At 42.2% G+C, this 21,672-nt stretch overlaps 1 protein-coding gene and 1 pseudogene across 6 annotated transcripts in view; one reads left to right on the forward strand and one right to left on the reverse strand.

The window, feature by feature from the left end:
• Window positions 1-21,672, reverse strand: part of GOLGA1 (golgin A1) — a 66,070-nt gene that overhangs the window by 22,874 nt on the left and 21,524 nt on the right. For all 5 annotated transcript variants that reach the window (XM_032251579.1, XM_032251580.1, XM_032251576.1 and 2 more), the window contains 3 exons: window positions 21,447-21,558; window positions 10,182-10,307; window positions 7,248-7,343 (listed from right to left, as the gene is read on the reverse strand). In XM_032251579.1, the coding sequence (XP_032107470.1) occupies window positions 7,248-7,343; window positions 10,182-10,307; window positions 21,447-21,558 (334 nt within the window). The remainder of the gene's footprint in view (window positions 1-7,247; window positions 7,344-10,181; window positions 10,308-21,446; window positions 21,559-21,672) is intronic.
• LOC116532431 lies at window positions 15,634-16,475 on the forward strand (annotated as a pseudogene). Its single transcript, XR_004260863.1, has one exon. The product of XR_004260863.1 is annotated as a cytochrome c oxidase subunit 7A-related protein, mitochondrial pseudogene (transcript).

Genomic DNA, 21,672 nt, shown 5'->3' on the forward strand with positions numbered 1-21,672 from the left:
TCCACAGGGAAGAACAGGATCATTACTAGCTCATGACTGCAAATTTTACTGGTGGTAGTGCTAAGACCAAGACATAGTTTTACACTCCTGAGATCAGAAAATATCTGAGTCTTAATTTAGAAGCCAAGCTCAAGACAGATTCAGATCCTCAAGAGATTAAAAAAAAAGTTACCATATGACCCTGCAATTTTATTTTATTCCTAGGTATATACTTAAGAGAAATGAAAACATTAAGTCCACACAAAAACCTTGTACAGGAACTTCATGGTAGCATTATTTACAACAGCCAAAAGACAGAAACAACTCAAATGTCCATCAAAAGCTGGGTGTGGGCTGAGTGCAGTGGCTCATGCCTGTAAATCTAGCACTCTGGAGGGCCAAGGCAGGTGGATCACTTGAGGCCAGGAGTTCAAGATCAGCTGGGCCAACATGGCAAAACCCTGCCTCCACTAAAAATACAAGGCGTGGTGGTGCACATGTGTAGTCCCAGCTACTTGGAAGGGTTAAGTACAAAAACTGCTTGAACCTGCGGGGTGGGGGCTGCAGTGAGCCAAGATGGTACCACTGCACTCCAGCCTGGGTGATAGAGCAAGACTCTGTCTCAAAAAAAAAAAAAAAAAAAAAAAAGAAAGCTATACTTTGCCTCCCTAAGTATTGGGCGGGCTTACAGGAGTGGTAGCTCATGTCTGCAAGCCCAGCACTTAGAGAAACAAATGCATAGCTTGAGCCTAAGAATTGAAGACTTCAACATAGGGAGACTCAGTTCTCTATAAAAAGGGGAAAAAAAGACCAAATAATAATAATAATTTAAAAAAAGACAAGTGGAACTCAAAGGTTCATCAATGAATGAATGGAGAAACAAAATGTGGTCTATACATATAATGGAATATTATTCAGATTTAAAAAGGAATAAAATTCTGGCACATGCTTCAACATAGACGAACACTGAAGACATACTAAGTTAAATAAGCCAGACATAAAAGGACAAACATTGTATGATTCCACCGATATGAGGTATCTAGAGTATTCAAACTCAAAGAGACAGAAAATAGAATGGTGGTTCCCAGACTAGGGGTAGGAGGAACTGGGGAGTTACTGTTTAATAAGTTTCTGTTTGGGAAGATGAAAAAGTTTTGGAGATGGATAGTGGTGATATTTGTAAAACAATGTACACTGAATTGATCATAAAGGATACTCAGAAATAGAACTGAAATCACAGTAAAACAAAACAGTCTTTTTAGAAAAATATACTTTAAAATGTATTTATCAGGAAATAAGAAAGATTTAAAAAATGAGATAAACGGCCAGGCGCGGTGCACCGCTCAAGCCTGTAATCCCAGCACTTTGGGAGGCCGAGGCGGGTAGATCACGAGGTCAAGAGATCGAGACCATCCTGGTCAACATGGTGAAACCCCGTCTCTACTAAAAATACAAAAAATTAGCTGGGCATGGTGGCGCGTGCCTGTAATCCCAGCTACTCGGGAGGCTGAGGCAGGAGAATTGCCTGAACCCAGGAGGCGGAGGTTGCAGTGAGCCGAGATCGCGCCATTGCACTCCAGCCTGGGTAACAAGAGCGAAACTCCGTCTCAAAAAAAAAAAAAAAAAAAATAAGAGATAAACATTCACTTCAAGAAATTAAAAAAATTGGCTGGCGTGATGGCTCACACCTGTAATCTTAGCACTTTGGGAGGCTGAGGTGGGCAGATCACTTGAGGTCAGGAGTCTGAGAGCAGCCTGGTCAACACGGTGAAACCCTGTCTCTACTAAAAATACAATAAAATGAGCCAGTCGTGGTGGGGCACACCTGTAATCCCAGCTCTTCGGGAGGCTGAGGCAGGAGAATCACTTGAGCCCAGGAGGCCGAGGTTATAGTAAGCTGAGATTGGGACACTTCACTCCAGATTGGGCATCAGAGCAAGACTCTGTCCCCACCCCCCCAAAAAAAAGAAACTACAAAAATAATGGAGTGGCTGGGCGCGGTGGCTGATGCCTGTAATCCCAGCACTCTGGGAAGCCAAGGCAGGTGAACCATGAAGTCAGGAGTTCAAGACCAGCCTGGTCAATATGGTGAAACCCCTTCTCTACTTAAAAAAAAAAAAAATTATCCAGACATGCTGGCATGTGTCTATAGTCCCAGCTACTCAGGAGGCTGAGGCAGGAGAATCGCTTGAACCCAGGATGCAGAGGTTGCAATGAGCAGAGATCACGCCACTGCACTCCAGTCTGGGTAACAAAGTGAGACTGTCTCAAAGACAAAAAAAAAAAGGAAGAAAAATAGTAATAAAAGACAGAAATTTAAAAAGAAAATAAAAATTTGAGCAGATGAAACCAAAGGCAGTTCTTTAAAACGATTAATAAAATAGTTCAGGTGTTGGCAAACTTTTTATGTAAAAAGCCAATAAATACCATGGTTTTTGTCACTAGGCCATGGTAGCAAGAAAACAGTTATAAACAATATGTAAATGAGTAGGCATGTCTTCCAGCAACATTTAGCCCAAGGATCACACTTTCCACTATCCTGAAACAGCTCTGGCAAGACTGATCAAGAAAAAAAGAATATGCAAATTAACAAAATACAGAAAAAGGGAACACAGAGAGATTAAAAAAGAAAACACTATTATATGTATATAGGCAAATATACTATTCTATGATAATACATCTTAAGATTATTACATAATAATAAATTGGAAAATCAAGATGAAATGGTTAAGTCTAGAAAAAAGAAAAGATGTCAAATTGGCGCAAAAAGAAAAAGGTTAGTCTAATAAGCAATGAAGATTGAAATTATAATCAAAGTTGTCCCTCCCTTCAAAAACCCAGGTCCAAATGGTTTTATACGTAAAAGTTGCCAAGTTTATATATGTATTAATTTTAAATAAATTGTATCTTAATATAAATTGTTTCAGAAAATACAAAAGCTACCCAGCTGTTTTAACAAGGCTAGTGTAGCATGATTCTACAACCGGGTAATTTCAAGCCCATTCAATTTTAAATATAGACGCAAAAACTCAAAATATTAACTAGCCAAATTCAAACATTTATTACAAAAATAATACATCAAGAGGTAGTTATCCCAGAAATGCAATGAAACAATGGTTCAACATCAGAAAATATATTAATGTAATTCACACTAATAGATGAAAGGAAAAATAATTAATATGTATGTATTTTTGAAACAAGGTCTCACTCTGTAGTCCAGGCTTGAATACAGTGGCATGACCATGGCTCACCACAGCCTTGACTGCCTAGGCTTAAGTGATCCTTCCACTTCCTCCTCCTTAGTAGTTGGGACCATAGGTACATGCCACCAGCCCAGTTAATTTTTCTATTTTTCCTAGAGACAGGGTCTTATTGTGTTGCCCAGGCTGGTATGGAACACCTGAGCTCAAGCAATCCTCCCACCTTACCTCATGAAGTGCTGGAATTACAGATGTGAGCCACCATGGCTGGCCATGATTTTTTCAATTAGTGCAAGTAGAGCACATGACAGACTTCTAAAAATTTCTGATTAAAAAAAAAAAAACAAAAACAAAAGAAAACAGGCCAGGTGCAGTGGCTCACGCCTGTAATCCCAGCACTGTGAGAGGCCAAGGCAGGCGGATCATCTGAGGTCAGGAGTTCAAGACCAGCCTGGCCAACGTGGGGAAACCCCGTCTCTAGTAAAACTACAAAAATTAGCCGAACGTGGTGGTGTGCACCTGTAGTCCTAACTACTCGGGAGGCTGAGGCAGGAAAATCGCTTGAACCCGGGAGGCAAAGGTTGTAGTGACCTGAGATCATGTCACTCCACTCCAGCCTGGGTGACAGAGCAAGACTCCATCTCAAAAAAGAAAAACAAAAGCAGTCCGGGTGTGGTGGCTCAAGACTATAATTCCAGCCCTTTGGAAGGCCAAGATGGGCAGATACCTTGAGCTCAAGAGTTCAAGACTAGCCTGGGCAACATGGCCAAACCCCATCTCTACAAAAAAATATAAAAATTAGCCAGGCATGGTGGCACATGCCTGTAGTTCCAGCTACTTGGGAGGCTGAGGTGGGAGAATTGCTTGAGCACAGGAGGTCAAGGCTACAGTGAGCCATGATCGCACCACTGCACTCCGGCCTGGGTGACAGAGTAAGATCCTATTAAAAAAAAAACAAACCACCAAAACCAAAACCAAACCAAAACAAAAAACAGTAAAGATTAAATGCTAAAAACCTCTAAGATAATGAGGTGGGTGGGAAAATATATATTAAATAAATGGCACCGTGGCTTAAGCCTCTAATCCCAGTAGTTTGGACGGCTGAGGTGGGTGGATCACTTGAGGTCAGGAGTTTAAGACCCACCTGGCCAACACAGTAAAACCCCGTCTCTACTAAAAACATAGAAATTAGGCAATCGTGGAGGCAGGCACCTGTAAACCCAGCTACTTCAGAGGGTGAGGTGGGAGAATCGCTTGAACTTGGGAGGCGGAGGTTGCAGTGAGCCAAGATCATGCCACTACACTCCAGTCTGGATGACAGAGTAACACTCTGTCTCAAATAAATAAACACATACATACATATATACATACCAAAACCCTGCAAATTTTATACCAAGTAACAAAACTTCAGGCACATTTCCTTTAAGACTGGGAACAAAACAAAGATTCCTACTACCCTATTATTGTTTCACTTAGTCTGGAGGCCCTTCAATGCTATATGAACAGAAAATGGAGTAAGAGGTGGGAAGATTAGAAGAAATAAGATAATGTTGTCATTTTTCATGGACAATGATTATCTACCTGGGGGAAAAAAATCACACAATAGTAGAGTAAAAAGTTCAGCAGGGGTGTGATATTCAAGATCAACTAAAAAAAAGGGTGCATTTCTCTAGAATAACCAGAAATAACAAATTAAAAATATAATTGAAAATAAGTGTAGGGCATGGTGACTCACACCTGTAGTCCCAGCACTTTGGGAGGCTGAGATGAGCAGATCACCTGAGGTCAGGAGTTTGAGACCAGCCTGGCCAACATGGTGAAACCCCGTCTCTACTAAAATACAAAAATTAGCTGGGCGTGGTGGCACATGCCTGTAATCCCAGCTACTCAGGAGGCTGAGACAGGAGAATTGCTTGAACCTGGGAGGCGGAGGTTGCAGTGAGCCGAGATTGGACCACTGCACTTCAGCCTGGTGGACAGAGGGAGACTATGTCTCCAAAAAATAAAAATTAAAAATAAATAAGGGCCAGGTGTGGTAACTCATACCTGTAATCCTAGCACTTTGGGAAGCTGAGGCAGGTGGATCACCTGAGGCTAGGAGTTCCAGACTAGCCTCACCAACATGGTGATATCCCATCTCTACTAAATATATAAAAATTAGCTGAGTGTGGCGGCATATGCCTGTAATCCCAGCTACTTGGGAGGCTGAGGCAGGAGAATCACAGGAACCCAGGAGGCAGAGGCTGCAATGAGTCGAGACAGAGCCACTGCACTCCAACCTGGGCGACAGAGCAGGAGTCCATCTCAAAAACAAAAAGATTTGCCATGTATGTACCTATGCAAAAGCCCTGCAAGATATGCACATGTACCCCAGAACCTAAAGTACAATTAAGAAAAAAGAAAGATACTATCACAGTATCAACACAAACTCTAAAGTTTCTAGGAATTAACAACTTAGCCAAGAAAATAAGACATCTATTGAGAAAAATGTAAAATTTTAATAAAACACACAGAAAATAATCTGAACATTTACATTCTTGGAAGGAATGATTAATATAATCTTATAAAATGGACAATTCTTCCCAATTAGCATGTACATTTAATGCAATCCCAATAAAAATTCAAGTTGAATTTTTTTAGAAACTCAAAAACTTAAAAAACTTTAAAGGCCCACAAGTAGTTAAAGTCAGCCTTCAAAAAAAATGAGAATTTTAGTATGGAAGCAGGTTGGTGTAAAAAGCAAAACAAAACAAAAAAATAAAATAAAGGAAAATAAAAAAAGAGAATTTGTCTTATTGACAGTTGAGATATACTACAGTACTAAAAACATTGTAGTATTTACACAAGAGCAGACAATCAGATCAATGGATAGAGAATGCAGAGAGAAACCCATGTGCAGACGGAAACAATATTTGATAAAGTTAGCAAGAAAAAATCAATTCAGAAAGGACAGATTGTTTAGTAAATGATTTTGAGAAATATGAGAATTTCCGCATATTTAGATCCCTACCTAAGACCATACAGAAAGATAGTTTTTACATGAATTAGAGATCTATTATGTGAAGGATAAAATTATAAACTTAATAGGCAAAAAACAGATTTCTGTGACTTAGGAGCAGGAATAGATTTCTTAAATGGCACTTCAAACTCCACAGGAAAAAAGTGATGAATCTGATTACATCAAATTTACAAATTTCTATTCAACAAAGGATACATGGACAGTTAACAGACTGATTCAGGATTAAAACTGACAAAGCATTAGGAAGAAGAATATACAATGAAATCCTACAAACGAAATAAGAAAGGACTGTAACCCCCAAAGAAAACAAGGGAAGGATATGAATTGGGCAATTCCAAAAGGAGACCCCAAAGAATTAACAGGCACATGAAGATAAGGCCAAACTCATTAATAACCATACCAATGCAAATTAAAGTAATGAAATACCACTCCACACTCACTAAACTGGCAAAAATTTTAAAGGCTTGGAAGTGTCAATGCTGGAAAAGAGAGGCATATATAGGAACCCTCATGCCTGCTGGAGAAGGAGAGCCAGGTGCAGGTTTGCTGGAACAATCTTGTTCTATAATACTTAGTCGCTTTAGGTTTTATGCGTGATCTGAGGTGGCAGGAAGGAGGAAGCAATCTGGAAGTCTACCATGTAGATAACTACAAACAAAGAAGTGGGTACAGAGTTGAGGCAGCTGAAAGTAACAGACGAGACACATCCATAGCTGTATCATTTACAAATATTAAAAACACATGCAAACAAAACAGTGCTACATATTTTAAGGCAACCCAACAATAAATGCATCTATATGACCACACCAGAGTGGTTTCCTATGAGAGGGAGGCCAACAGGAATAAAAGGTTAGAAATAAACATAGAACTCAATCATGGTAATGTGTCAAGAATGAAGAAAATGACTAACTCATCCCTGTATAAGTAAGATCCTAAAATAATCCCTTCCAATGAAAAAGCTCTGACCAAGAAGATTCTCAGTCACACCATGTTGCCATTCAGCCAGGTTACCACCCAAATGTAAGAAATACCAGGAGTAAGATCAGTACCCGAGTCTCCAGGGCATTAATGGCCTTGGCCTGGCTGCTTCTGGCTGCCAAGAGCTGCTGTCTGGTATCCTCCAAATTCTGCTCAGCAAGTGTTTTCTGTAAGTTGAAAGAAAAGTAAATGAAGACTGTCATTCCTCAAATGAATAATTATTTACAGATTATCTACAACATACTATGATTTGTGCTAGGCACAAGAGACACTAATACGTTTTTAAAAACTCAGCTAATGGAGATATAATTCACATGTCATAAAGTACACACAGATAAATTTTAAATAGTCCTTTGACCTTGAAGCTGGAACAAAATACTAATTAAAAAATTACATAATAGAGCACAGTTAGTGTCCACAAAGAGGAAGCACAGGGTAGGAGATACCCTCTGCCATAGAGGTGAGCGGCTTCTGAACTCAAAAGGTGGCTAGGGCTGGGGGAGCCTCACAGGCATGGGGATGACCAACAGCAATGTGAACAACCTACTACACTGAAGGAACTACAACTCCTCAGAAGCCAAAATGATGATGGGTTTAGGTCAACCAACAAGACTAGAAAGATAGGCAAAAGGACCAGATCATGAGAGGCTTTGAATGCTGCGAAAATTGAGTTAGAACTTGATTCTATAGAAGTTCTAGCCCAGGTGCGGTGGCTCACACCTGTAATAACAGCACTTTGGGAGGCCAAGGCAGGCAGATTACTTGAAGTCAGAAGTTCGAGACCAGCCTGGCTAACATGGTGAAACCCCGTCTCTACTAAATATACAAAAAAAATTAGATTACAGGTACTGACCACCAAGTCCGGTGGTAGTAAATCTCAGCTACTTGGGGGGCTGAGGCAGAAGAATTGCTTGAACCCAGGAAGCTGAGGTTGCAGTGAGCTGAGACCGCACCACTGCACTCTAGCTTGGGTAATAGAGCGAGACTGTTTTTAAAAACAAAGAAAAAATGTAGAAGTTCTAAACCCTGGCATTAGATTTGGCTGAGACAGTTGCTACTGAGATATTTGTTAATCTCAGCTAGTTGAATAGATTTGAGGCCTTACTCCAAGCCCAAGGAAATCAGAATTTCTGAGGGTAGGGCCAGAGATACATACTTTACTTGTTTATTTATTTATTATTTTTGAGACAGAATTTCACTCGTTGCCCAGGTTGGAATGCAGTGGTGCGATCTTGGCTCACTGCAACCTCTGCCTCCTGGGTTCAAGCAATTCTCCTGCCTTAGCCTCCTGAGTAGCTGGAATTACTGCACCTGTCACCATGCCCAGCTAATTTTTGCATTTTTAATAGAGGCGGGGTTTTGCCATGTTGGCCAGGCTGGTCTCGAATTCCCGACCTCAAGTGATCTGCCCACCTCAGCCTCCCAAAGTGCTGGGATTACAGGCATGAGCCACCACAACCGGCCTAGAGGTATATACTTTAAACAAGCTTCCCAAGTAATTTCTATGAACATTAAATTTTGTAATAATGATGATGGCACAATAAGAATTATGATCATGTTAATAGCTGACATATACTGAGACCCTACTAAGTTCCAGTCATCATTCTAAGCACTTTGCATATTGTAACTTATTTAACCCTAACAATAATTCTGAGTTTAGTATTATAATAAAACCAATTTTATTGGGGAAGAAACAAACACGAAGAGATTAAATTACTTGCTGTAAGTGAGGGGTTCCTAACCCTCGGGCCACAGACAGGTACAGGTCTGTGGTCTGTTAGGAACCAGGCCGAACAGCAGGAGGTGAGCGGTGAATAAGCATTACCGCCTGACTCCACCTGTCAGATCAGAGGTAGCGTTAGATTGTCACAGAAGCGTGAACCCTATTGTGAACTGCGCATGTGACGGATCCAGGTTGTGAGCTCCTTATGAGAATCTAAGGATGATGATGATCAGAGGAGGAACAGTTTCATTCTGAAACCACCTCTTCATCCGCCCCCACCCAACCCCATCTGTGGAAAAACTGTCTTCCACAAAACCGGTCCCTGGTGCCAAAAGGGTTGGGGACTGCTGCTCTAAGTCACAGCTAGTAAGTAGAAGAGGCAAAATACAAGCATGTGCAGTCTGATTCTAGAAATCAATTTACTCCCTAGAACACACATTACACTTACTGTAATCCATTGAAGGGAACCGTAGAAGATGTTTAAGACAGGGATACGGTCGGCAATGCTGATTAGGAGGATCAGTTTGGCAGTGAGCATGTAAGACTGTGTCAGAGGGTGAAGAAGGAGAGACTGATGCTGGGTAGGCCAGTCTGGAGACTTCTAACATAGACTAGGCTAGACTTGCTGGAAACCCTGAAGTCCAACCAGTGGCAGTGGAGATGGAGATATTTAGTTGAAACTGACTAAAGACAGAGAGGGAGGGTCTAATCTAGGAGGAGCCCTGGGGCCTTGGCTGTCACCTTTGTCACAGCGTGGCCAATCATTGGAACAGAAAGAGAAGGAAGAGCAGAATGTGTGCAGACAATTAGCTCTGCCTGATGAGAAAGTTCACTTGTGACACTGGGCAAAAGGCCAGTCTGCACAACGGCTTCCCTTGGGAAGGAGAGAATTCTGCCCAAGGTAATTCTTGCTCATACCAAGAAGCAGGTATAGCTATTTTCCTTGACCAGTGCAGAGTACAAAATGGTGGGAAGAGGGCAGTGCAGAAAGACATGGCAGCCCAAGTGATGGAAATCACTAGCTGTGGTGTACTGGTGATGAGATGCTATCTGTTTGTATGTATCTCTGAATACAGCTCTCTCTTTCCCTGAGAAAAGCATGCCATCCACAGGGGACATGAGGCTGTTCCTGATGTAAGCAGGACAAGCCAAAGTTGGAGACAGTTCTCTTGTTACCATGCTGTTTGCTGGCCCTACAGCTCTGAAATTCTAGGATTTGTGAAATCACCAGAATCAACCCTGCCTTTCCAACAGCAGCCAGAACAAAGAGAACAGAAGTTACCTCTTTCAGGAGTTCTTGAATGTGCTCTTCTCCTGATAAGTTCTGTTCTAGTCTTTTCTCCAAGGATGCAACCTTCTCTTGCAAATGTGTAATAATGTCTTCTTTCTCTTGAGTTTCAGCAGTGACCTGCAGGTGAAAGCAGAGATCACTTTATACTATAAGCCCTCTATTCCTTCTTTCCTGCTTTCTTTGGGCCATCACATTTTCCTGCAATTCTGTCCTCAACTGTATCCTAGAAGAACATGCAGATAAGAGATCTTTTTTGAAAATGGGACACAGAAAATCCAAGATTAGAACCTAGCAAAACTCAGGCATCTAGCTCAGACCTAGTGCAGCAAGCAGCAAACACTCTTCCCAATTTAAACAACTTACAGTCTGGAACAAAGGCATTACCTACCTGGTAGAGGCAGCAGAACGAATGAAGCTCCTAGCCTGCCCTGCACTGACCCATGGAACAGTGCTCCTGAAAGCTGAGGGGCTGGATAAAGCAGTAACAGTGCTGATGCAGCTGCTTTAAGGCTGAAGAGAGAACTTCGGAAATAACGAGATTCACCTGGCTCACAGCACAGGTACCACAGCAGAGCTGAGGTACCTCTCACACCTTGGCCTCAGACCAACAGCTGCCCATTTTATTTCAGTCTATCTCTTTCACAATGATGGTAGTGGTGGTAGTGGCAGGTTGGGACTAACTTGGTTCCTTTTACTACTAATAATCTTCAACTGCTGCTTGTATTAGTCATTCTCACACTGCTATAAAGAATACTTGAGACTGGATAATTTATAAAGGAAAGAGGTTTATTGACTCACAGTTCCACATGGCTGGGAGGCATCGGGAAACTTACAAGCATGGCAGAAGGAGAAGGGGAAGCAAGGTACGTCTTACACAGTGGCAGGACACAGCGAGTGACGGGGGAAGTGCCATACTGTAAAACCGTCAGCTCTCATGAGAACTCACTCACTATCACGAGAACAGCAAGGGAGAAATCTGCCTCCGTGATCTGATCATCTCCCACCAGGTCCCTCCATTGACACGTGGGGATTACAATTTGAGATGAGATTTGGGTGGGGACAGAGAGCTTAGCCAAATCACTGCTCAATGTCGAAGCAGAGGATCCAGGAAGCTTTGAATATACGAGTTCTTACATCCCTACTGAGGATGCCCATTATTACCCAGAAAAGGCTGGATGGCAACAAAATCTCATTGTGAAGACTTGTACCTCTTCACATATACTCTGCCACCTCAAATTCCCTCATCTTACACTTCTGTTGCTTCATCTCAAGCCATAAACTTTCATGTTCAGTTGTAACTTGGCCAATCTCTCCTGAGAATAAGATGCAGCAATCAGGGAGTAGGGTTTGGGGAAGAAGTATTTGCCATCCTGAATTCTCATAGGTAGACAACAGAGATAGAGGAGGGGAGGTCTGAAGACTAGGTTCCCCACAATTCAATAAACTTTTATCAAGCCTCAACTCTATCTGCTGTTTTCTGAGGATACAATCAGACATAATTCCAGCATGGAGGCTGATGGTGGAGACAGACACACAACTAATTACAAAACAATATAATTGTGCTTCAACAGAGGGACACACAAGGTGCTATGAGATATCAGAGGCAGGAGGGATTAACTGGAGAATCAGATCAGGCCTTGTGAATGGGCAAGTCTAGCTGAAAGGGGGTGGGAGAGCAACAAGGATTCTGCATAAAGGGCAGCACATGAAAAGAGGTAACAGACAAGTCCTGCAAGGATAGAGACGGGGTAAGGAGGAAAGAACGGCTGAACACAACTCCCAGGTCTGTGGCTCAGCCACCTGGGTGAATGGTAACTACGCAAGGCAGATAACACAGAAGAGAGAGTGAGTTTTATAGGAAAACAAAACAAAACAGTTTTGGTTATGTTGATCCATCTTTATGGGTTTCTTATTAATAATGTTAATAATAGCAATAGCAATAACTGTAATGGCATGGTATAGCAAGAGCAGCAGCAGCAGCTATAACAAGATTGCAGCAGCAATCGTGGAAAAGAATAACTGTTGATACAAGAGTTGGAGAAATAATATTACCTGATTTCAAGATTTACTCTAAAGTGACAATGATCAAGGCAGTGTGGTAAGAGCATAAGGACAGACATAGGGAACGGTGCAGGCACTTCCTATTATGTCCAGTCCTTACGAACACTCTTTATCACATCCATTTACAAGGAAACTGAAGCTTAGGGACTAGCCCAACGGCACATAGCTATTAGTAACAGATTAAAGATTTGAATCCAGGTCTTTTGGATTCAAAGCCCGCAGTTTTTCTTCTACACATCAATCTGAATTTAAGAGGTATATACATGGCCCTTTCCAGTTAAAACCAAAACACCACATCTTACACAGGTCACTGTGATAGGCAAAGTTAGGGAGAGAAAAAGAATCAGTGGCCAAGTTCCATTTATGCCTCTTGTGCAACATATCGATATGCAACCTTCTGCAGGCTCGCTGATTTACTTCAGGCCCTCTATACCTCATGTGGACTACTGGAACAGCTACCAAGCAACATTCCCTGACACCAAACCTGCCCCTTTCCTAATAACCACCCTCTTCACCTACTCCCTACCAAGTCTGGGCCTCACAGTTACAGTCCTAGAATACGGACTGCGTCAATTCTGGGTGTGTGGTCACTTGATTCAGACAGACACGAGTCTGAATCCTGCCTCTGTCATTTATTCCAGCTGTATGATCTTAACAAATCATTTAGCCTTAGATCTCAGGTGCTCATTACTATCGTCTGTAAAACAGGAAAAGAATGTCTAATCAAAGGGTAGTTGTGAGACCTTGATGAGTCCCTATCTGTAAGGCACTTGAAAACTGAGCTCAGGGTAAATGCTCAGCTATTCTTGTTAAATATTCAGTAATGATTATTTACAGCATTTCATGTTCACTATATACTCTATACAGCTGGCCCCTGCATACCTTCCCAGCCTCATCTATCAGTGTTTCCACTTCCTCTCTAAGCTCTAGCCACTAAGCTATCCTTTCAGTTCTCCCAATATGCCTTTTTTCCTTCATTATAAATGTTAATTATTGCGCTGAGACCGGTGGCTTATGCCTGTAATCCCAGCACTGTGAGAGGCCGAAGCAGGAGGCTTGCTTAAAGCCAGGAGATCAAAACCAGCCCAGGTTAACAAAAAAAGAACAGCCGAGTGTGGTGGCTCATGCCTGTAATCCCAGCATTTTGGGAGGCCGAGGCAGGCAGATCACTAGAGGTCAGCAGTTTGAGACCAGCCTGACCAACATGGAGAAACCCCGCCTCTACTAAAAATCAAAATTAGCTGGGCATGGTGGCACATGCCTGTAGTCCCAGCTGCTCAGGAGGCTGAGGTAGGAGAATCACTTGATCTTAGGAGGTGGAGGTTATGGTAAGCCAAGATAGTGCCACTGGACTCCAGCCTGGGTAACAAAAGTGAAACTCTGTATTTAAAAAAAAACAAAAAAGGCCCGGCGTGGTGGCTCATGCCTGTAATCCATGCGCTTTAGCAGTCTGAGCTGGGTGGATCACAGATCAGCCTGACCAATATGGTGAAACCCCATCTCTACTAAAAATAAAAAAAATTGGCTGGGCGCGGTGGCTCACGCCTGTAATCCTAGCACTTTGGGAGGCCGAGGTGGGTGGATCACCTGAGGTCAGAAGTTCAAGACCAGCTTGGCCATCATGGTGAAACCCCATCTTAAACATTTTTTTTTTTTAAATTATCGAGGCATGGTGGCGCAAGCCTATAGTCCCAGCTACTCAGGAGGCTGAGAAGACAATCGCTTGAACTGGGGAAGCGGAGGTTGTGGTGAGCTGAGATCATGCCACTGCATTCCAGGCTAGGCAATAAGAACGAAACCTGTCTCAAAAACAAAACAAAAAAAAGGGCTGGGCGTGGTGGCTCACACCTGTAATCCCAGCACTTTGGGAGGCCAAGGTGGGCAGATCACGAGGTTAGGAGTTCAAGACCAGCCTGATCAATATGGTGAAACCCTGTCTCTACTAAAAATACAAAAATTAGCTGGGCATGGTGGCACGAACCTGTAGTCCCAGCTACTTGGGAGGCTGAGGCAGGAGAATCGCTTTAACCTGGGAGGTGGAGGTTGCAGTGAACCGAGATTGTACCACTGCACTCTAGGTTGGGTGATAGAGCGAGACTGTCTCAAAACAAACAAACAAACAAACAACAATAAAACAACTTATTTAAGAAAAAAAAAAAAGCAAGGTGAATTCCATGAAAATATTATGTTAAGTACAATACAGGTTAGGAAAAACATAAATTGGGAAGTGGAAAGATAATGGCTACAGTTGAGGAACTACTATCTAGCAGAGTAAAAAATGTGTAATTGTGAATACTGTGGGTTAAATTAAAACAAAGTGAAAAGAATTAAAGTCAAATTTTGTTCCCAAACTGACACACATCTGGTAAGAATAAACTAGAAAAAAATAGAAAATGCATAAATACTACTAGGACTGAAGATAAGCCAGAAACTAAAAAAAAGAATATAAGAAATATAATGCTAAAACATTAAATTTATAGCAAATGAACAATTATGTAGAAAAATATAAAGTAACACAACTTAGGAAGAAATACATAAATTTAGAATTGCCATTAAATAAATCTATTTGATAATTAAAAATCTTCACACAGTCAGGCACAGTGGCTCATGCCTGTAATCCCAGCACTTTGTGGGGGCTGAGGTAGGAGAATCACTTGTGCCCTGGAATCCAAGACCAGCCTGGGCAACATAACGAGACCTCGTCTCTTAAAAAAAAATTTTTTTTTAAATTAGCCAGTTGTGGTGGTATGAGCCTATAGTCCCAGATATGTGGAAGGCTGAGATGGGAGGATCGTGTAAGCCCAGGAATTTGAGGCTGCAGTGAGCCATGATTGCACCACTGCACTCCAGCCTGGGTGACAGTGAGACCCTGTCTTAAAAAAAAAAAAAAATTCAGCCTGGGTAACAACAGTGAAACTCCGTCTCAAAAAAAAAAAAAAAAAAAAAAAATTGAATTTTTGATATGTCCTTACTATATTACTATATAATTGAGAAAAAATAAATTATAGCTCCAGGTATCATATGAATGTTTTTTTTTTTTTTTGAGACGGAGTTTCGCTCTTGTTACCCAGGCTGGAGTGCAATGGCGCGATCTCGGCTCACCGCAACCTCCGCTTCCTGGGTTCAGGCAATTCTCCTGCCTCAGCCTCCTGAGTAGCTGGGATTACAGGCACGCGCCACCATGCCCAGCTAATTTTTTGTATTTTTAGTAGAGACGGGGTTTCACCGTGTTGACTAGGATGGTCTTGATCTCTTGACCTCGTGATCCACCCGCCTCGGCCTCCCAAAGTGCTGGGATTACAGGCTTGAGCCACCACGCCCGGCCTTCATATGAATGTTTTTCAGGAACACAATGTTGAGCATAAAAAGCAAGTTTAGAAAAATACCTATAGAGGCGGGAAGCCGGAGTCTCGGGCGTCATGTACTACAAATTTAGCGGCTTCACGCAGAAGTTGGCGGGAGCATGGGCTTTGGAGGCCTATAGCCCACAGGGATTAAAGCCTGCAGTTCCCATAGAAGCACCTCCTATCATATTTGCCACACCAACTAAACTGACCTCCGATTCCACAGTGTATGATTATGCTGAGAAAAACAGAGTTCCGGAGCTGCAGAAGTTTTTCCAGAAAGCTGATGGTGTGCCATCTACCTGAAACGAGGCCTGCTTGGCCAAATGCTTTACTGGACCACCATGACCCTGACTGTGGGAGGGACCATCTACTGCCTGATTGCCCTCTACATGGCTGCACAGCCCAAAAAACAAGTTAGGCTGCAGAGGACGGGTTTGCTTTTTTGGCATAAACCCTTTGAATTTCCTTTTTCATTGTTCATTTTTTTTTTTTAACTTGGATGGCTTAACATTTTTAAAAATGCAAGAAAAATAGGAAGATACGAAGACAATATTTTGGTTTATGAAATGCATATGGCTTGTCAGAGCTCATTCCACAGTTAAAGCCATTGTTTAAAGAAACGGTGCTGTGCTCTGTGTTTGTGCTCCTGATTTCCCTGGAGGTTCTGGGTGAAAGTTGCACACAGACTCATGAATGTCAGTCTGTGCCTCAGGGACTTGAGGTTGCATTTGTTGAGCACAGGATGCAGAAGCCTTTCTGGATTTGGATGTGACTGTGGAAAGAATACAGAAGCCAAGGCCATATGCATAAAATGAGGAGTTGGAGTTAGTAGTCACCTCAGGGATTTTTTCCATTTTGCAGTAAGAAGTTAAAAGAAATTATTTGTGGGGGCCGGGCGCGGTGGCTCAAGCCTGTAATCCCAGCACTTCGGGAGGCCGAGGCGGGTGGATCACGAGGTCAAGAGATCGAGACCATCCTGGTCAACATGGTGAAACCCCGTCTCTACTAAAAATACAAAACATTAGCTGGGCATGGTGGCGCGTGCCTGTAATCCCAGCTACTCAGGAGGTTGAGGCAGGAGAATTGCCTGAACCCAGGAGGCGGAGGTTGCGGTGAGCCAAGATCACGCCATTGCACTCCAGCCTGGGTAACAAGAGCGAAACTCCGTCTCAAAAAAAAAAAAAAGAAAAAAATTATTTGTAATCTGCCTCTGTTCATTGGGCAGTTCATTTCAAAGGGTTATTTGCCTAGTCTCCTGTCTTCAGTGAAATCTTATGTGTAATTGTGTGTATTTATTCCACCATGGGAACAGAGAACACCTGCTTAGTGTTGCACTTTAGACTGGTGTCTCTTATTAATACAGCTTTGCTGCAAATTCTCCTTTATCTTTTAAAAATGTTATAGCTTTAAATTATGACTTATTTTGACTGTGGAATAAATACATGAATTAAAAAAAAAAGGAAAAATACCTACAGAATGACTTCATTTACATAACATTAACAAGCATGGGAAACTAAAGAAGATATTGTTTAGGGATAAAACTGGCAAAATTATAAAGCAAAGCAGACAATGCAGCAATCTCTGGATAGTATTTACTTCCAAAGGAAAAAGGAATGGGATGGAAAAGTGAAGGGCACAGAGGAAACCTCAAATATAAACACACTGTTCTTTTTCTTAAACTGAGGGATGGCCCAGAGGGCTCATTGCCTTGTTATACTTTCTATCATACTCATATTTTATAAATGTGATATTTACTCAATAAAGACAAGTAAAAAACGAATTCCAAATTTACAATCTTCACACAATACCAGCCCTTCTGTTGCTCAAGCCAGAAGCCCATAAATCACTCCTAATAATACAGACTTTTCTCTTGCTCTCCATCCATATCTGTTACATTAGTAAGTCTGTCAATCTCTTCAATATTTCTTAAACTTTTCTACCCACTATTATGTTCACCACCACTCTTGTCAAAGCCTCCATCATCTTATGGTTGAACAACTGCAAAAGCTTCCTAAGTGGAAGACCCTCTCAGTCTCCTAAAGGTCAGAGTCATCTGTTATTCTCCCTTATTCTGTATGTCACTGGCTTTCTTCTAGTTCCTTGAATGTGCTAATTCTTTTATTTGCCTCAGAGTTTTGTTCATGTTGTTCCCTGCTTGAAATCTCTCCCATCATCCCTTTCTCTCCACCCTGAGCACTGCATCAAGTGTTACTTCCTTAAGTGTTCTACGACTCCAAGACTGGATCTGATCTGATGTTTTTTTAATAGGATCCCACAACATCTTACAGTTTTCTTCCAGAACATTCATCACACTTAGTAATTATATATGTGGTTACTGATTAATGTCTGACTTACCCTCTAGACTGTAAGCACCACAAAGGCAAGAACAGTATCCATTTTGCTCACCATAATATTTCAAACACCCATCACAGAGGCCAGCACATAGTAAGGCTCAACTAATATTTTCAGAATAAATGAAGAAACTTACTGTGACAACAGTCTGGACTTCCCTGAGCCCCATTTTTCCAATTATAAAAACAACAGATAGGCCGGGCGCGGTGGCTCAAGCCTGTAATCCCAGCACTTTGGGAGGCCGAGGCGGGTGGATCACAAGGTCAAGAGATCGAGACTATCCTGGTCAACATGGTGAAACCCCGTCTCTACTAAAAATACAAAAAATTAGCTGGGCATCGTGGTGCGTGCCTGTAATCCCAGCTACTCAGGAGGCTGAGGCAGGAGAATTGCCTGAACCCAGGAGGCGGAGGTTGCGGTGAGCCGAGATCGCGCCATTGCACTCCAGCCTGGGTAACATGAGTGAAACTCCGTCTCAAAACAAAACAAAACAAAACAAAACAAAACAAAACAAAACAAAACAAAACAAAAAAACAGATGGTTCTAATTGACATCAAAGGGTCCCTTGAATACCAAAGTTGTGGCCAGGTATGGTGGCTCATGCCTGTAATCCCAGCACTTTGGGGGCCGAGGCAGGTAGATCACTTGAGGCCAGGAGTTCAAGATCAGCCTGGCAAACATGGTAAAATCCTGTCTCTTGCCAGGCAAAAAGTTAGCCAGGCATGGTGACGTGTGCCTGTAGTCCCTGCTACTCAGGAGGCTGAGGGAGGACTGCTTGAGCCCAGGAGATGGATGTTGCAGTGAGCCAAGATAGCACCACTGCACTCCAGCCTGGGTGACAAAGTGAGACCCTGCAAAAAAAAAAAAAAAAAAAAAGACAAGACAAAAACCAAAGTTGTGTGTCTATTGTCCCCCTTCTTCCCTGACCCCAAATGTACTCTCTAACCTTCTGCCTTCTCTGCCTCCTGCTGTCCTCCTGATCCTTGACATTCCAATTCCTCGAGGAAGATTTCCTTAACTCTTGGGCTGAAATGTACTTCCTCTATGGCATATCTTTTTTATTTGAACAATCTAGGGCAGGGTATGGTGCCTCACCCCTGTAATCCCAGCACTTTGGGAGGCTGAGGTGGGTGAACTGCTTGAGCCCAGGAGTTTCAGACCAGCCTGGGCAACATAGTGAAACCATATATCTACAAATTAAAAAAAAAAAAAAATTAGGCTGTTGTAGTGTCATGTGTCTGTAGTCCCAGCTACTTGGGAGGCTCAGGTGGAAGGATTGCTTCAGCCTGGGAGATCAAGGCTTCAGTGAGCCATTCACACCACTGCACTCCAGCCTGAGTGAAAGAGCAAGACCATGTCTCAAAAAAAAAAAAAATAAAAAAGAAAAGAAAAATCTAGTTCATTTACTTGAGACCTCTTGTTTGAGCATTTCTTGTGATTACAGTAGGTTTGAGTTCTATAAACTCAAATCATATATATATATATGTATATATAGCCTCTGAAGGAAAACAATGTCCATGTGGAGATTTTATGTTTATTGAGGGTAGAGAACTTGCCCCCAATCACAGTCATTTATTCATGTAAGATATATTTACTGGGGGCTCCTTATTGTGAGGCAGCAAACTGCAGTAGAAAAAGCATGAGTTTTGGAGTAAGACTTGGGTTAGAATCCAACTCTGTCACTTACTGTATAACTGTGAACAAGGTCAATAACCTCTTAGTCCACTTAGGTATCAGTAAGTATGATAATACTTAGCTAGGAGGAGTATATAAACCTCTATTGACAAAATCTTTCTGTACTGTAATTATGTTATAAGGCTCTGTCTCATTTGAAATCAGTATTTCTCAAAAGATGAGGGTAGGGTGGATGGCACCACCGAATAGGGGGTGGTTGTGTCACGTGATGGGAAGGGCTGGATGTCAATGACTGAAAAATGCTATTGGCATTCAGAACCCAGAGGCCAGGAATGCTAAATGTCCTGCAATGCAATGGACAATCATACAATACAAGTTGTTCTGTTCAAAATGCCAATAAGAAATATGTCACTGGGAAATATGACTTTATTTTTATTTATTTATTTGAATAGAGTCTGTCTGTCACCCAGGCAGGCTGCAGCACAGTGGCACGGTATTGACTCACTGCAACCTCCACCTCCCAGGTTTAAGTGAGTCTCCTGCCTCAGCCTCCCAAGTAGCTGGAATTACATGCACATGTCACCACACCCGGCTAATTTTTGTATTTTTAGCAGAAATGGGGTTTTATCATGTTGGCCAGGCTGGTCTCGAACTCCTGACCTCAGGTGATCTGCCCACCTCAGCTTCACAAAGTGTTGGGATTACAGGCGTGAGCCACCGCGTCCAGCCTTATTTTCATTTTTCAAGACAGTCTTGCTCTGTTGCCTTGGCTGGGGTGCTGTGATATGGTCATAGCCCACTGCAGCCTTGAATTCCTGGGCCTAAGCAATCCTCCCACCTCAGCCTCCCAAACTACAGGTGCACATCACCATGCCTGGCCAAGTTTTGTTTTTTTTGGGTAGAGATGGGGTCAAGCTCTGGCACCCAGGCTGGTCTCAAACTCCTGGCCTCACATGATCCTCCTGCCTTGGCCTACCAAAGTGCTGGACTACAGGCTTGAGTCACTGCGCTGGGCCTCAGAAACACCACTTTATATTCAATAATATTACTATTCATCTTTATATTCTCAGAGTTTAGCATAGCCCTAGTATAGGAAGGAAATAAATGTACATCAATGAAATGAAAAAACAAATTGTAATGATATCATTTGATTATGTGCCATAGAACAAACTGGATTAGAGCCAAGTATGTTAAAGATATATAACCCTGGTCATGTCAGCCACTATTTTTTTTTTTTTCGAGGCAGAGTCTCACTCTGTTGCCCAGGCTGGAGTGCAGAAGGTCCATTATGTGCTTAAAGACATATTTGAGTGGACCAAATGATGTACTTTGAGAATTCCTGACAGGAAAATACTGACTACTTCTGTAAAGCAAGCCTTATTCAGCTGTATGGTCATTTCCATCTGAGTGCAGCCTGGCTAGAACAGGAAATGGAGCAATGTGCACTGCATGAGAAACGTATGTTCAGTAGCCACTCAAGAAATTTCTGGAAGAATTAGTTTTTTACGTATCCCAGAAATCCAGATCTTTGGCTGGGTGCAGTGGCTCATGCCTGTAATCCCAGTACTTTGGGAGGCTGAGGTGGGCAGATTAGCTGAGGTCGGGAGTTTGAGACCAGCCTGACCAACATGGAGAAACCCTGTTTCTACTAAAAATACAAAGTGTGTCAGGCCTGGTGGTGCACGTTGGTAATCCCAGCTACTCAGGAGGCTGAGGCAGGAGAATTGCGTGAACCCAGGAGGCAGAGGTTGTGGTGAGACGAGATCGTACCATTGGACTCTAGCTTGGGCAACAAGAGCAAAAAAACTCCATCTCAAAAAAAAAAAAAAAAATCCAGGTCTTCTCCTCATATTCTACTTACCTTTTGCAAATCACTGGAAAGCTGTCGAATGAGTGCTTGAAGCTCTTGTTCCTTTTGTTCCAGGGCTGTGATCTTACTTTCTGCACCTGTTTTTGAAGCTATCACATGATCTCTTCATCAAAAGAAAGCAGACAATGAACAAATTTGGATATTTCATCTAATACACAGTCTTCTGCAGGAAAAATACAAATGGTTCCTTCTATGTTAGGCCTACAAGCATTATTAG

This window comes from Sapajus apella, unplaced genomic scaffold (assembly GCF_009761245.1).
Source record: "Sapajus apella isolate SASKATOON/1434 unplaced genomic scaffold, GSC_monkey_1.0 scaffold76, whole genome shotgun sequence".
NCBI lineage: Eukaryota > Metazoa > Chordata > Mammalia > Primates > Cebidae > Sapajus > Sapajus apella.